Raw genomic sequence first — 16,428 nt, forward strand, 5'->3', positions numbered from 1 at the left:
CACAGGCCAGGTAAATTATAAATTATAATATTCATAACCAATATGGAATCTGAAATTACTGTATAAATTACAGAGAAGAGAGTGTCTACTCCATGTAGGAGTCTGCTGTCATGACTAAAAAGGTTTGGAAACATGAGAAAATACTGATTAAAAAAAATTCTTTCTCATGGGAAATGACTGTCAGTCAGTCATTATCCAATCTGCTATATCCTAACACAGGGTCACTGAGGTCTGCTGGAGCCAATCTCAGCCAACTCAGGGCGCAAAACAGGAACAAATCCTGGGCAGGGTGCTAGCTCACCGCAGGGCAAACACACACATACACTAAGCACACACTAGGGACAATTTAAGATCGCCAATGCACCTAACCTGCATGTCTTTGGACTGTGTCCCGGTTTTCTATGGTGGCGACCTGCGCCACCGCCACCTAATCAAAGCACCGTGATGTTCCTGTATTGATGGATTGGAAGCCAGAGGTCTACATGACCATCATCATCAAGTCCTTCCATGAGAACCCTAAATACAAAGTGGATGGTTTCATTTATGTTAGGTAGAATGCCCAGAGGGGGCTGGGTGGTCTCATGGCCTGGAACCCCTACAGATTTTATTTTTTTCTCTCCAGCCGTCTGGAGTTTTTTTTTTGTTTTGTTTTTTCTGTCCTCCCTGGCCATCAAACCTTACTCTTAATTCTATGTTAATTAGTGTTTTCTTATTCTAATTCTTACTTTGTCTTCTATTTCTCTTTTCTTCATTATGTAAAGGACTTTGAGCTACATTATTTGTATGAAAATGTGCTATATAAATAAACGTTGTTGTTGTGGGAGGAAACCAGAGCACCCGGAGGAAACCCACGCGGACATGGGGAGAACATGCAAACTCCATGCAGGGAGGACCCGGGAAGCAAACCCAGGTCTCCTTACTGCGAGGCAGCAGCGCTTCCACTGCGCCACCATGCCGCCCGGAAATGACTATTTGCCAGCATTTCAGTTTGCACTGGATTGATTTAACCTGTTGTTTATTTTACATAGCAGAAGTTAAAAGATGTGTTAATCTTTACAGACAAAGAAAAGGAGTAGCAACTCATTAATATTATTGAATTATAGGAGACCAAAAAAAAAAAAAAAACAGATACTTTTGCATTACCGCACTTCCCCATGAAAGCCTTAGACTGCTATCCCAACAGGGCTTTAAAAGACAGTTGGGAATAAATATACCCATTGCTTTCATCACTATTTGTTGTATTACAACAATCACTCTGTCACTTATTTAATTAGTGGCAAACTATCTGCATTTTTACTCTCCTTTCTTCCATAGCAAGCAGCATTGGGTACTGCTGAAAATGGTGCACACAAATTAACATAATGTGTAAGGGTGTTTAATAACATTAGACATAGTATCTCCCAATCATGTTAAAAGGCTTAACATATCCTACAACTAGTGTGCTTTTCTACATTTTTATTAAAACACATCCATACTTAAGATCTCTTCTGTTTATACCTTGAGGCACTCTTGTCTAACTTCTCATTATGTTGTAACACAAACAGACCCAAGTACCCAAAACAACAAAAGTAATTGAAAAATAAAAACTAAGAATTAATAGCAGAAATTGGCAAAGATAATGCACTTGATCCATACATTTAAGCAAAATTGAACTGCTTTGTTCTCAATTTCCAACACTAGGCCCACGTCACCAACTAAATGGAACTAAAGAATTACAATGGCAAGAGATATGCTCTCTGTAGACTGACTTCAATGGAAATTTATAGAGATTCATGTGGTGACCCATGAACTCTCAACTGACAGGGACAGAGTTTGGAAAAGTGTTGAGGAAAAGAAAGAGAGTGGGGGCAATAACAAGTGATCAGAAAGTAACATGTATTATGTTAGTAGTAAACATGATGGGCAACATCCTGGCTGTTTTAAATTGTTCTGATAGGTCAGTCTGTTACATGTTGAGGTATTTATTTAAAAGTTAACTTTGCCCTGATACAATGACTGTCATCTTGTGGACCATAATTTCAAAACTACTGACAAAAGAATCAGACCTGTTTGTAAATGTAACGTTGTAGCCGGTCTGTTTGCTACCTAATTAAACCCATTCATCATATGTCAATCATCAATGTATTTTTTACGTTTTCACTGCCCTTTTATGAAATCTCTAGCAACACTGGTCTTACTGTAAAGGAAATCTTGGCAGACTTTGCAGTATATACAATGTATTTCATCAGCATACACTTCTACTTGTTATCAATAGCTGGTATACTGACCCTTTAAATAGTTATCATTGTGTTCTTGGACATGTTACTGCTTCATGTTTGCAGCAGGTGTCACAGTAGTTGGTCATACAAATATTTGGTCTATTTCAAAAAAATAAAATGTTCAATATACGGAACTAAAGTGTCAAAGCCGATTTCAAGTGCAATAGTGCCAGTAAAATATTATAGCAGCACTGACAAGATGTGTCAGCCTGGGGATGGCTTCAGTAACAGCATGACCAAACATTACATATTCAAATGAGAAGTTTCAGTATCTGCTACAATGGAGCCTATAAAAATGGCAAGCTTTCCACGGCTGTATGATTTTCAACTTGTGCAACTAAAGCGAGCCATGTATATAAGGCCAGCAAGCTAACTAAAAGAGCGTGAACCATGGTTTCAGAGAAATGGGATAAGTAGAAAACTTAGTCTGACTCAACAAAGTACCAAATGCCAAGGAGACCAAAAATAAACTTTCTCGGTTCTGAAGAGTTGCAGCAGTGTAAGGCGGAGATGGCAGTGGAATTGCACAAACAGGGGATTAGGCAGATTATGTAGGCAGTACAGAGCTGCAGAGAAGGGAGAGTTTTGAATCTGAGATCCACAACCTAGAATGCTGGTTGCAGTGTCAGTTTTGAAAGTAAGACTTCCAAGAGACTGCAACATCAGCAGATCCATACAAAGAAGCTCCTCTTCCCACATGTAATGGACAGATCACTGCCGCATTAAACACCAATGCTGTACCACATGACAGCTCCAGACTCAACATCTCTGCTGCACAACACAACAGCACAATGCTTAACATCCTTTCTGATGTGTCTTTGTCACAAACTGCACAACTGCAGTGAAAGAGCAGACTGGCCCTGCATTTCCAAGAGTGTACGTGTGGCTACAGAGACTTGGAAATGACTGCTGGGACAAGGAATTTTAAAAAGATGGCAATGCAATTATAGCCTTGATAAGTTGTGTTACCCGGGGGATAGCACCAGCTAAGAGTCTCAAACTGCCCCCAGTGCCAACCACAGGGAGCCTATGCATATTGCAAGTCTTCCACAGTCATACAATTTCCTACTAGTGAAATGTCCCTCTAAGGGCAGCAAGCTACTTAAGAGTGATGCAGCAATGAATTACGTCGACACTGGCAAGCATCACACAGTGCTACAATATGTTAAATTATTACTAAAATTCCATGCAATTTTGAAAAGATCACAACATAATTACTTATACCACGTGTACAAACAGCATATTAAAGTTATTTTTTTTATTCTCCAACACTCCCTAACAAATATTCAGATGGCAAGATGCAAAGATTAAAAAAATATATATTTTTGGGGTTGGGGGGGGGGGGGGGAAAGATTAGTCTTAGATTGACATTCTCTTATGGAATAGATGGGTTGACAACATTAGGTAAATTACACAACATAAAAATACTTAACTCAAACAGGGCCAATTTAGAATAATCTATCAACCTAACTTAACATCTTTGGGATGTAGGAGGAAACAGGAGTACATGGAGAAATTACTGGGGGGGGGGGGGACACGCTGAGAATATTCAGCTCCCACACAGATAGTGACTGGGCAGAGAATCAAAAATATGTACAAATTTTAAAGTACAGTACTTTGCTTAAAGGGACTTATCTTAAGGTTATGTTCTAGTTAAAGGGATTATATAAATTTCATTGATATATGAACCCCCATAGCTGTTTAATTTAATTCAGAAGGACTTTCCCATTATATTTTAAGGTCTCATTTTACAAAAGGAACAATGTGAAATGTCTGCTATGGTACCATATACTGACTCATAATGTCACGTCTACTGTGACAATACAATGCTGCACCCACCAAAGATTACAGAAGACTATAGAATATCACAACCATTTTCAAAAAAACATAAGATTAAAATAATTTACAATAACATGCACAAAATACTAGTCTACTAACTGAAGAAAAGAATGACTAAATAAGAACAACATATAAAGATCATCCCTGCAGGCTTAAAGGACAAGTTTGGTATTTTTCAAGTTGAAGTTATTTCTTCACAACCATATTATATCTTAATATGACATAAAATTGCATTCTAAAGTTGTAAAGCATATTAAAAAAAACAGCCCCGCTCTTACATTTTTATAATGGAGCTTGTGGTTACCTGGGTCCCTTTCTGAAGAAGCTTTAAAATTTACAGAAAACATCCACTTTAAAGTAGCAAAGGTTTCAATTTAAGAAAAATATCGCATCTCTTAGTGTATTAGGTCTGGGATCATCATAAATCGGGCTCCCCCTGCCTGTGATTTAGCTAGAACTCCTAACTATCTGTTTGATTTTGATATGTGGGCATGTCTAGCGGCTCTTCTGGAACTCTCATTTCTGCATCTCATTATCTAGAGGGTACTGGAGCAGAGATTGTTAGAGCTAAGTGCCTTCCTGACATTAGGTTACCTTTTGCAAAAAGCAAGAAGGACAACAACCTTATTCTAACCTCAGGTCACAAGACTAGCAGGGATGGCTTTTACAACTGCTTTTAGGTAGCAGATTAACCTGACAAAGTTTGCTTTACAAATTCGTAAGCAATTCTCATCATGCCAACAAACCATAAAACCATACAATACATCCTAACAGTTCAATTATTATTCCATGAGACATGGTGTTCTCTAATGCATAACAACTTTGCTCTTTTAGCCCAAACAATAGAATTAAAGATAAAATAGGCAAATCAGAAGCAAGTGTAAAAGGCAGTACTATGAAGTACAAGCTGTGTTATACATAAAGAGCAATCAACAACCTGTACTTATTACTATATAAGAAAAATATATTTCAAATACGGTATTTCATATTTCAAAAATTAACTTACGGCAAATCCATTTACAGCTGCTATAATAGGCTTCCTTACAGTAGACACTCTGTTCCAATGAGAAAGGAAGTTTCCACCATAACACTCCTGAAATGTTCTGTTTTGCATCTCTTTAATATCTGCACCAGCTAGAAATACAAAAAGGCTATATGAAAACTACACCAATGCAGTCTCTGCTACAAAAGATATACTACAAAAAATAAATATACTGTATTTTCAATTATTTGTAAACGTCCACAGGTTAACATACAATAGAAATTACATAAATCACCTAATTTGTCATCCATGTTAGATCCTGCTCACATTTATTACTAGGAGCCACTGAAATCCACAAAGCAAGGAAAAATAAACACTTGCAATTTTTTTTTTTGTTTTTTCTGTTTTCATTACAAAAATTATACAGAATCAAAACCTCTGGCAAGAGTAAAACTAGAATGGAAGGCCACACTTCTACACAGCACTGTTGCCAATGTCATACAGAGTCAATTAACTTGACACGTTATGCTTTAGATGTGAGGAAAAGAAATTGGCAACCCTGAGAAAAGCTCCGTAAACACAGGAAAAACATGCAAAACTCACAATAATAGTGACCCATATGGAAATTAAACTCTAGTTTCTATAAAATAGGAAAATAAATGTGTATTTTTAGACATTTTTTGTGTAAAAGCCACAATGTAAAAGTAAAGACTATTATTGCTAATAAATGCCGATTGTCAATATTTTTGAAACTTAGTACGTTTTATAACGAATGATGTTACAAAGTCTAAAATTCAGAACAAAATCAAAATAAAAATGAAACAAACCATTATTTGGTTTGGGTTTAAAACCCAAAGATTTAGGCTGCCACTTCTCACATAAGTTTAGTTCGTTGTTGTTTCTGCAGATCTGAGAATCTTAAGGGATGTGGCACTTTATTCTAATGTCATCTATTATTTCTGTCCTATTGACTTTTTTTTCATTATTCTTTTGGTATCCTTCCCTCCATGCCCAAAATGTACAAGCTCTCCAGGTCATTCTCCTTTTTTCTTTAAACATGTCCAGCTTGTTTCTGTTCATTGTACATTTTAACAGTTTCATACTAATTCTTTCTTTTGACCTTGCCACTGTATTTTTCCTCATTGTAGCTTAGAACATGATCATTTTAATAGTACACCTTCCCAATATACCCCATGTTCTGCCATTATTGGCCAAGTCCTGATTATATACACAATACAGTGTCACATAATGCTTGCATAAACTTACCTCAAGTCCAAAAAAGGCTCTCCTACGAGTAACAGTCATCAAGCAAATCCCAGAAATTCTCCTAAACAAATTTTGCAACCAGCATCAACATAATTTCACTCTAAAAATTAAGTATCATACTTAAAAAGCTGTGGACAGAGGGGAGAGGGAAACATGACGTCAGGAGTGGGGAGCAGAGCAGGGCCCTTCTCACTCATGCACCAGCCTCGGTTCGATTCGGTCTAACTCAGGCCACGTTTTGGAACGTACCGGTTTATTTATTCATTTTTAAAGTATGGCCTGTTTCACTGCTACACAGGAGTATGTATATTATTAGCATTTAAGAATCCCATCATATTCTGTCCACTACATCTCAGGCTACAAAGCCCCTGTCTTCACAATCCTGAACAGAACTGTACTCAAACCAGATCTTTGGCAAGTCTACATTCACCTTAAAACTTTCACTGCCCACAGTATGCACTTTCAGATACTTTAACATTACTGCAGCCAACTATTCTTCTGCATCTACTTTTTCACTGACTATATCTTTCAATTCTTACCAATAACCTTTCACACATTTTCCATATTTAACATATTCAATGAACTCTTTGTTAACAAAACGACACATTTTTTTTTTGTGTACACATTGTCTTAGCCAATAGTCACCAAATAATGAGAAAAGAATATACCAAAAAAATTGAAAAAATTAAAAAGTACTACCAATAAAAGTGCCAATCCCTTAATATTACCTAGCATGAAACATTGTACAGCCAACCATAGAATACTTAACAAGCAGTTATCTATGCACCGTCTACCAACACAGGCAGCAGGGCTTCAAGGTAAACAACCTTTATAGCAAGTGAATAAACTGTAGGTACAGGAAGCTGGAAAGCCAGATGCATTGCTTTAAGATAAAGATTAGCTTTGAGGGCTGGGGATGACCTGATATGACATCAAAACAAGGGTAAACTTTTGTTTTGATTGGACTAAAACCAGTCAGTCAGTTAGTTATTTTCTAACCACTCCCTCATAACACATCAAATCTTCTTGTAACTTACAGTTAACAGTATGAAAATAGTATGACGACAGTAAAGCCACTTCAAGCACACAGTGAGCTTCAGCTTAAAACGTTCATTATAACAGTGACTTGAATATGAACCTGTACACATAAGGCACTCATCAGTCCATCACAGCCCTTGTAGAAAAGAAAGGATTCTGTGATCTTTACAGACACATGAATGCAGAATATTCTCAGCTGGGCAGACTTTTTTTAAGATAGGGTACTACTTAAAACAATAAATATGGAAACACCGGTTAAAATATTTAATTTTTCTATTCCAAACTGTGAATGGAAAAGCTTTAAAGTTACAGGTTTTATTCCCATATTTGATACTTGTAGATGTGACGAGTACCAAAAATTGGTCAACAGATCAAGCAGCTTTTGAATAAACTGAATGGACCGACAGATAGAGAGGCATCCAGTCTGAACTGGTTGTATAAGTAAAATCCCTATTGGTGCATTTGTAATACTAACTCTAAAAGCTTTTCATTGTAACTAATGATTAAACTTTACCTAAGTGAGTGGAGTATTAGATAAATTTCTTGCAACATTTAATTGACAAGATTTCTAATAATAAGTATACAGTTAGGTCCATAAATATTTGGACAGAGACAACTTTTTTCCAATTTTGGTTCTGTACGTTACCACAATGAATTTTATATGAAACAACTCAGATGCAGTTGAAGTGAGTGCAGATTTTCAGCTTTAATTCAGTGGGGTGAACAAAACGATTGCATAAAAATGTGAGGCAACTAAAGCATTTTTTTAACACAATCCCTTCATTTCAGGGGCTCAAAAGTAATTGGACAATTGACTCAAAGGCTATTTCAGGGCAGGTGTGGGCAAGTCCGTCGTTATGTCATTATCAATTAAGCAGATAAAAGGCCTGGAGTGGATTTGAGGTGTGGTGCTTGCATGTGGAAGATTTTGCTGTGAATAGACAACATGCAGTCAAAGGAGCTATCCATGCAGGTGAAAGAAGCCATCCTTAAGCTGCAAAAACAGAAAAAACCCATCCGAGAAATTGCTACAATATTACGAGTGGCAAAATCTACAGTTTGGTACATCCTGAGAAAGAAAGCAAGCACTGCTGAACTCAGCAACGCAAAAGACCTGGACTTCCACGGAAGACAACAGTGGTGGATGATCGCAGAATCATTTCCATGGTGAAGAGAAACCCCTTCACAACAGCCAACCAAGTGAACAACACTCTCCAGGGGGTAGACGTATCGATATCCAAGTCTACCATAAAGAGAAGACTGCATGAAAGTAAATACAGAGGGTGCACTGCAAGATGCAAGCCACTGATAAGCCTCAAGAATAGAAAGGCTAGGTTGGACTTTGCTAAAGAACATCTAAAAAAGCCAGCACAGTTCTGGAAAAACATTCTTTGGGCAGATGAAACCAAGATCAACCTCTACCAGAATGATGGCAAGAAAAAAGTATGGAGAAGGCGTGGAACAGCTCATTATCCAAAGTATACCACATCATCTGTAAAACACGGTGGAGGCAGTGTGATGGCTTGGGCGTGCATGGCTGCCAGTGGCACTGGGACACTAGTGTTTATTGATAATGTGACACAGGACAGAAGCAGCCGAATGAATTCTGAGGTGTTCAGAGACATACTGTCTGCTCAAATCCAGCTAAATGCAGTCAAATTGATTGGGCGGCGTTTCACGATACAGATGGACAATGACCCAAAACATACAGCCAAAGCAACCCAGGAGTTTATTAAAGCAAAGAAGTGGAAAATTCTTGAATGGTCAAGTCAGTCACCTGATCTTAACCCAATTGAGCATGCATTTCACTTGTTGAAGACTAAACTTCAGACAGAAAGGCCCACAAACAAAGAGCAACTGAAAGCTGCTGCAGTAAAGGCCTGGCAGAGCATTAAAAAGGAGGAAAGCCAGCATCTGGTGATGTCCATGAGTTCAAGACTTCAGGCTGTCATTGCCAGCAAAGGGTTTTCAACCAAGTATTAGAAATGAACATTTTATTTCCAGTTATTTAATTTGTCCAATTACTTTTTGAGCCCCTGAAATGAAGGGATTGTTTTAAAAAAAATGGTTTAGTTGCCTCATATTTTTATGCAATCGTTTTGTTCACCCCACTGAATTAAAGCTGAAAGTCTGCACTTCAACTGCATCTGAGTTGTTTCATTTAAAATTCATTGTGGTAATGTACAGAATCAAAATTAGAAAAAAGCTGTCTCTGTCCAAATATTTATGGACCTAACTGTATAAACAATCTCTGCCTGTAATCAAGCTGGAGAAAATCTTTACAAGTGACATGATCAGAGTCAGACTTTGAGCTAACAGTAGTTTACAGTTCAGATACCTTGATACAGTACTAGGCAATACTGCCATGACATTTCATTGAAAAGTGAAACAATTCATATTTAAAATGTTTTATGTCCATTACATTATAAATATTTTCACCTTAACCACAATGACTGATCTTTCATATTTCCTATAGCCAGCCTCCAAGATAAGGCTGTATCTAATGAGTTTGCATGCAGTTTGTGTTTGGAACTTGCAAACTTAGGTGCGACTGCTACTCCTAATGTGATGTGGGAGACCTTCCGTGACAAGACCCTGAAGGTTGCTGTGGGTTGTGCTGGTGTTGTCGGTGTCCCCAGAAGGAGGTGTTTCATCTCCAAGGGCACCCTGGATATCATCGAGAGGAGTCACAGCGCATGGCTTGATGGCAACTCAAGTCTGTTCCAGGAACTGAGAAGGATAGCTGTGAGGGCTCCGAAAGCAGATAAGCAGATGTTTGTTAGAGGAATATGTGAGCTAGTGACACATCACTTATGGTCTAGTGACTCATGCCCCATTTACAGAGGAATTGAAGCATTATGCCATCTGAATATGTTCCTCAGAGAGTCGCAGTCAGGGTAAGTGATGGAATGGTCCTTACAGATGATACTAAAAATTGTGATTAGCTGGGTTGGCAACTTTGAGCACCTGCTTAAATCTGATCCTCTGGCTAGGATCTCAGATATCTCTGGGTCCATGGTTCTTGAGGCTGATCCTCCAATTACCGGTGAACCACCCAGTCTCACTGAGATTGCACAGGTGGTGAACCCGCTGAGGATAGGCTGCAGAGATCTGAGGTATCCAGGGTGAACTTCTCCAGAATGATGGTAAGACTGTCCTGCTGGCATTGCAAGCCATCTTTGCTTCCATTTTGGAGATGGGTGTCATCCCAACTGACTAGAAAATGGGACTTGTCTTCCCTATCTGGAAAGGGAAGCGTGATTGCCTAGATTGTAGCAACTACAAGGCGATAACATTGCTCTTGGTGCAAGGTCCTTGCTAGGGTCATCCTCCATAGGATCCATGAACATTTGCTCACCAACCAGTGATCAGAGCAGTCTGGTTTTACAGCTAAGAAGTTTACCATTGAATGCATCCTGGCACAGTGGTTGCTCATGGAGCACAAACGTGAATATCAGCAGGGTTTCTTTGCAGCCTTTTTATTGCAAAAAGAAGCTTTGCAAACTGTGAATGCAAAGGCAATAATAAGTGATATAAAAAAGTCCATTAATAAGTTCTCTTTGAATTAATTTTAATCAATCATTTTGCTTAATCTCCACAAACACACAGAAATGCTTATTTCTTTTTATATTTTTTGAGAACATCCAGAAAAGTAAAACATTCCATGGCTTATTTATTTCTTTATAATAAATCACGCTAAAGGCATATAACACGAAAATCTTGTGCAAATGACAACTTAACAAACATTTTTTGTACCTGTAAATATTACCAGTCTAGTTAATAAACAGCTAATCTCTTCCAGACAAACTCAAAAATAACAGGGTAAAGACAGTCCTTAACAGTGTTTTACCTACCTGCAAATGACTTCTCATTGCCAGTGATAATAATGGCACCAACTTGTGCATCATTTTCAAAAGCATCCAATGCCTGATTCATCTCTTTCATCAACCCATCACAGAGGGCATTCAAGGCCTTAGGCCGATTTAACTGGATAAAACCAACATTTTTATTTTCTCCTCGCTTATCAACTATTAAATAATTGTACTGGGTACCTAAAAAACAAGAGCAAAGTTTCAGTGATCTAATTCTATGTTACAAATACATTTACATTTTCAAAGCTGAATTGTTCATTGGATTATGCTATTAGTGAATATATCACTCTTTACCAAACATGAACAAAATGTTATATACATATATTTTATAAAAGTTTGAAAAAACAAAACATCTTTTTGCACAGAAAACATATAAAATACAAGAAAATATTTGTCCTGACTCTGCCTTAAATAGATGAGCTTAAACCGAATCATACATTTATATGTATTAAATGACAATAGTGTGGATATAAAACTGTAAAATGTTGTCTTCCTGTATGTGCAGAGTACACAGATTTAAAATACTTCCTTAAAATTATTTACCAGTATAACTATCTTTACTTGTAATGTGACATATTCAAGCAGTTTAAGAAATAATAACACTGCTTCCCAAAAAAACTGCATCAAGAACAAGACTGCCATTATACCAAAAAAAAATTATATTTGACACATGCCAGCATGTCATTCAAAGCAACTGTATGTATGTGTTATTTTATGTTTAAACTTCTTTACCAGAAATTATAATTATTTGTGATAGTACAAATGTTAAATCTAACCGAGATGAATTACTGAAACGCAACTGTTACATACATAAATATTTTATAAAGCATTGTGTTAATGAACAAACCTGAAGTATACTTTATTTTGTACAGATAGTACAATTTGTTTCTTATGGCCTTTTGGGCCATTGCACAAAGTAAAATTTTACTTGGCATGAAATATGTCAATTTCCAAAAAAAAAAAAAAAAAAACTAATGCTGCCTCAAATCATCTGTTAATTAAATATCTGCATGACATTAGGGTCAGGACTCAATCTACAAACACGATGTACATCTATGTATCATCAAATTTGTGGACCTGTTTATTCTACTTCAGGATTATGCTGGGAAAACATGAACGGGAAAGGTGCTGTATAAATAAAATGTATTATTATTATTATAATTATTAAAAACCACACAGACAACAAAATAGGGCGGCACGGTGGCACAGTGGTAGCGTTGCTGCTTCGCAGTTAGGAGACCCGGGTTCGCTTCCCGGGTCCTCCCTGCGTGGAGTTTGCGTGTTCTCCCCATGTCTGCGTGGGTTTCCTCCCACAGTCCAAAGACATGCAGGTTGGGTGCATTGGCGATCCTAAATTGTCCCTAGTGTGTGCTTGGTGTGTGTGTGTGCCCTGCGGAGGGCTGGCGCCCTGCCCGGGGCTTGTTTCCTGCCTTGCGCCCTGTGTTGGGTGGGATTGACTCCAGCAGACCCCCCTTGACCCTGTAGTTAGGATAAAGCGTGTTGGATAATGAGAAACATCTTTTAAATTTTGGAGGATTGCCACTGTGCGATTAACGCAGCCACCCTGCAAACGTAGCAATCTAAACTGAAGTCCTGAACATAGTGTAAGTCTAAGTGGATTGTCCTTGTGGGTTCTTTTTGGGGTACATTGGTTATTCTTTACATTTTTAGTTTAAAAGATGATACTAAAGTGCCTCTGCATGAGTAGGGGTTTGTGCATTAGAGGGCCTTTAAATGGACAGGTGGCCCATCTAAGGTTGGTTCCTACTTTGCGCCCCAAGACTGTCAGGGTAGGCTGTGCTCCCCAATAACCATGAATTGACTTAAGCAGGCTTAGAATATTAAGTTAGTTGCACAAAGTTAGTAGAAGAAAGCAATTTAAAACCAACACAAAAAGTATAATAGGTATCCAAATCTATAGCCATATGACTTTAAAAAATTCAGTATGCAATAGAACATTAAAAATAAAAGAGTAGTAAGAGTCTAATAACAACATCTGGATAAATGTCTGCCTGAAAATTACAGCTCACAACAAATGCACTGCATCCTTCCGTTTTAAAATATGGAAAAGAAGTTTAGTTACCTAAATGTTTGAGCTGTGTAGCATTAATCAGTGATGGCAGTGCTTGAAATCAACTATATGAAAAGGTCCTGTACATAATCAATGCAAGAACAAAAACAACTTTGAACACTCTTTTGTCTAATTCAGTATCACTAAAAGCTTGCATTTGGATGGTAGACAAAATCAGATGCAGTAGCTAAACAGTAAACTATACCATAATGACAACAAAGAAACTTTTCTCACATACAGTCTCAGATTTTCTTAACACCATGGCAAAATAAATTTATTTTGTGATAGTTAGGGGGTATTACAAAGAGTTTATCAAAAAATGCATTGACCTCTGCTGAACAGCAGTAGCAATGCACATTACCTATGCTGACTAATCACTAATACAAGTTATGAATAAACAAAGGAAGAATATGAATTGCACCACAAACAAAAATGACAGCACCACTGACTCAGTGCATTGCACATAATGTTTTAATTTCTTTTATCTGTAACAACAGTAATGTACTGTATAATATATGTAGGCTGATATAAAATTAAGCACATGACAACTAGCTTGCAAAATATCCATAAAGAGACGATTTAAAAAGCTGGCCATTAAACCATGCACTTTGTCTATGTTGTCCCTCTCCATCCATGCAATAATGATAGCTTTCAACCATAAAGTTTTATACAGAATTGGCAACTGGCTTTCCTCAAGAACACTTCACCTCAGTGCACACACAACAAAAACATCTCAAAGTATCATGAAAGGTGACATTAACACCTTTATGAAGAATTTAAATCTTCTGTTTTGAAAAGAATGTTCAGGGTAGACAGATAACAAAAACGTATGAGAACAAAAACGTTATTAACATTTTCTGAGTAAAGATCATAAAATATATATTAGGAAATATATTTAGCTAAGCTGCTACTTTCATCTGTAATGCAGTATAAAAATTTGAAAACCTTTTTTCAAATTACTAATTTTTTGCCTAGATTATTGACTTCTAAAATCCAGAATAAAAAACTGAATGCTGACGTCTAGCTAATGAAGCAACAAGTAGCCCTTAGGAAAACAACATTTTACTAACAATTAGCAAGATTAACATTATGAATCATGAGTATTAACTATACTTTAGTAATATTTATGAGGTTTAATCTTTATAAATCATATCTGGTAAAGTACTTTCTCCGGTCCTGTTCAGCCTATATACATCGGCCTTCCAATACAACTCGGAGTCCTGCCACGTGCAAAAGTTCGCTGATGACACTGCTATCCTGGGCTGCATCAGAAGTGGGCAGTAGGAGGAGTATAGGAACCTAATCAAGGACTTTGTTAAATGGTGCGACTCAAACCATTTACACCTGAACACCTGCAAAACCAAGGAGCTGTTGGTGGATTTTAGGAGACCCAGGCCTCTCCTGGACCCCGTGCTTATCAGAGGTGACTGTGTGCAGACCTATAAATACCTGGGAGTGCAGCTGGATGATAAATTGGACTGGACTGCCAATATTGATGCTCTGTGCAAGAGAGGACAGAGTCGACTATACTTCCTTAGAAGGCTGGCGTCCTTCAACATCTGCAATAAGATGCTGCAGATGTTCTATCAGATGGTTGTGGCAAGAGCCCTCTTCTACACAGTGGTGTGCTGGGGAGGCAGCATAAAGAAAAAGGACGCTTCACGCCTGGACAAACTGGTGAGGAAGGCAGACTCTATTGTAGGCACGGAGCTGGACAGTTTGACATCTGTGGCAGAGCGACGGGCGCTGGGCAGGCTCCTGTCAATAATGGAGAATCCACTGCATCCACTAAACAGTGTCATCTCCAGACAGAGAAGCAGTTTCAGCAACAGACTGCTGTCACTGTCCAGCTCCACTGACAGACTGAGGAGATCGTTCCTCCCCCACACTATGCAACTCTTCAATTCCACCCGGGTTGTAAACGTTAACATTATTCAAAGTTATTCTCTGTTTTACCTGCATTTTTATCACTCTTTAATTTAATATTGTTTTTTATCAGTATGCTGCTGCTGGAGTACGTGAATTTCCCCTTGAGATTAATAAAGTATCTATCTAGAATCACCTTCGGAGTGACCAATTTCTGGAAATCGATTAGTCTATTAATTATAAAAAAAAAAGCTGCTTTTCAAACAGGTGCAAACTGCTGAATGGGTTTTTAAGCTCTAAAAGATGATGCTTTAAAATTATGCTCAAATAATTGTCAATTTCCATCGCATCACAGTAACACAGCATGTGCTGGAATCAAATATAACGCAATAGGCACTTATTACTGTCTATGAATGCTGCACTTGCTTTATTACACACAAAACGAGTTTAAGGGACAAGCGAAAAACAATTTGACTTATCCTAAAACAGAGTAATGTGGATACACATTCTAATTATCACTCAGGTGCATCTAAATACAACTTTAAATTGGAGATTAAAAAGAAACGGCTACTTCATTTTTTTCCCGATTACAGCATAAATAATTTGTATATCTGACTGGAAATAAAAACTGACACATTTTACGATTACTTCAAATGATCTTAGCCAGAGCTCTTCGACTGATCACCTATTTGAATATAAAGTGGCCTCCACCAGACCGCAGCTGACAAAAAGTCCATGAACCCAGCCATGTACAGCCAGCATCCCATCTCATCGTAATTTTATAAAGAATCTCCAGGGATACTAAGCCAAAAGCGTTTCTTTTTAGCTGAAAGGTATGCAGTTTCATTAAAAACAGCATTTACTGATGCAGTCATCGTTCACGCCTTTACTTAAAAAACAAATCTATATGAAAATACTGGTATTTATAACGAGGTGAGGAAACAGGGTACTGTATATATAGTGAACAGTTGAAGGTAAATGTCAATGCTGGACAAAAAGTAACGTGCGGCGTCGTATAGGCCAGCGTGCTATCGAACAGCTCACCTGCAGTACTACATTTTCTTGCAGCTGTTAAAACATAAGGCAAAGTTTTCGTAGTCTGGAACAGCACAACTGCTCTCCTGCAAAGCGCTGCCATTCTGTAATCCTTCTATATCCTGCAAAGGCAAATGACACTGGGCGACAACCCTCAAACTTCTCCTTGGGAACAGACAGACGGAGTTCACGCACCTTTTC

The 16,428-nt window shown here is 37.8% G+C and overlaps 1 protein-coding gene across 1 annotated transcript in view; it reads right to left on the bottom strand.

Moving 5' to 3' along the window:
• echs1 (enoyl CoA hydratase, short chain, 1, mitochondrial) overlaps positions 1–16,428 on the bottom strand; it is a 34,358-nt gene extending 17,930 nt beyond the window's left edge. Inside the window, exons 1-3 of the mRNA XM_028795601.2 lie at positions 16,237–16,428; positions 11,238–11,435; positions 5,104–5,231 (exon numbers count right to left, since the gene is read on the bottom strand). Of these exons, the coding sequence (XP_028651434.2) occupies positions 5,104–5,231; positions 11,238–11,435; positions 16,237–16,330 (420 nt within the window). The 5' untranslated portion in view covers positions 16,331–16,428. The remainder of the gene's footprint in view (positions 1–5,103; positions 5,232–11,237; positions 11,436–16,236) is intronic.

The sequence above is a fragment of the Erpetoichthys calabaricus genome, chromosome 2 (genome assembly GCF_900747795.2).
Source record: "Erpetoichthys calabaricus chromosome 2, fErpCal1.3, whole genome shotgun sequence".
NCBI lineage: Eukaryota > Metazoa > Chordata > Cladistia > Polypteriformes > Polypteridae > Erpetoichthys > Erpetoichthys calabaricus.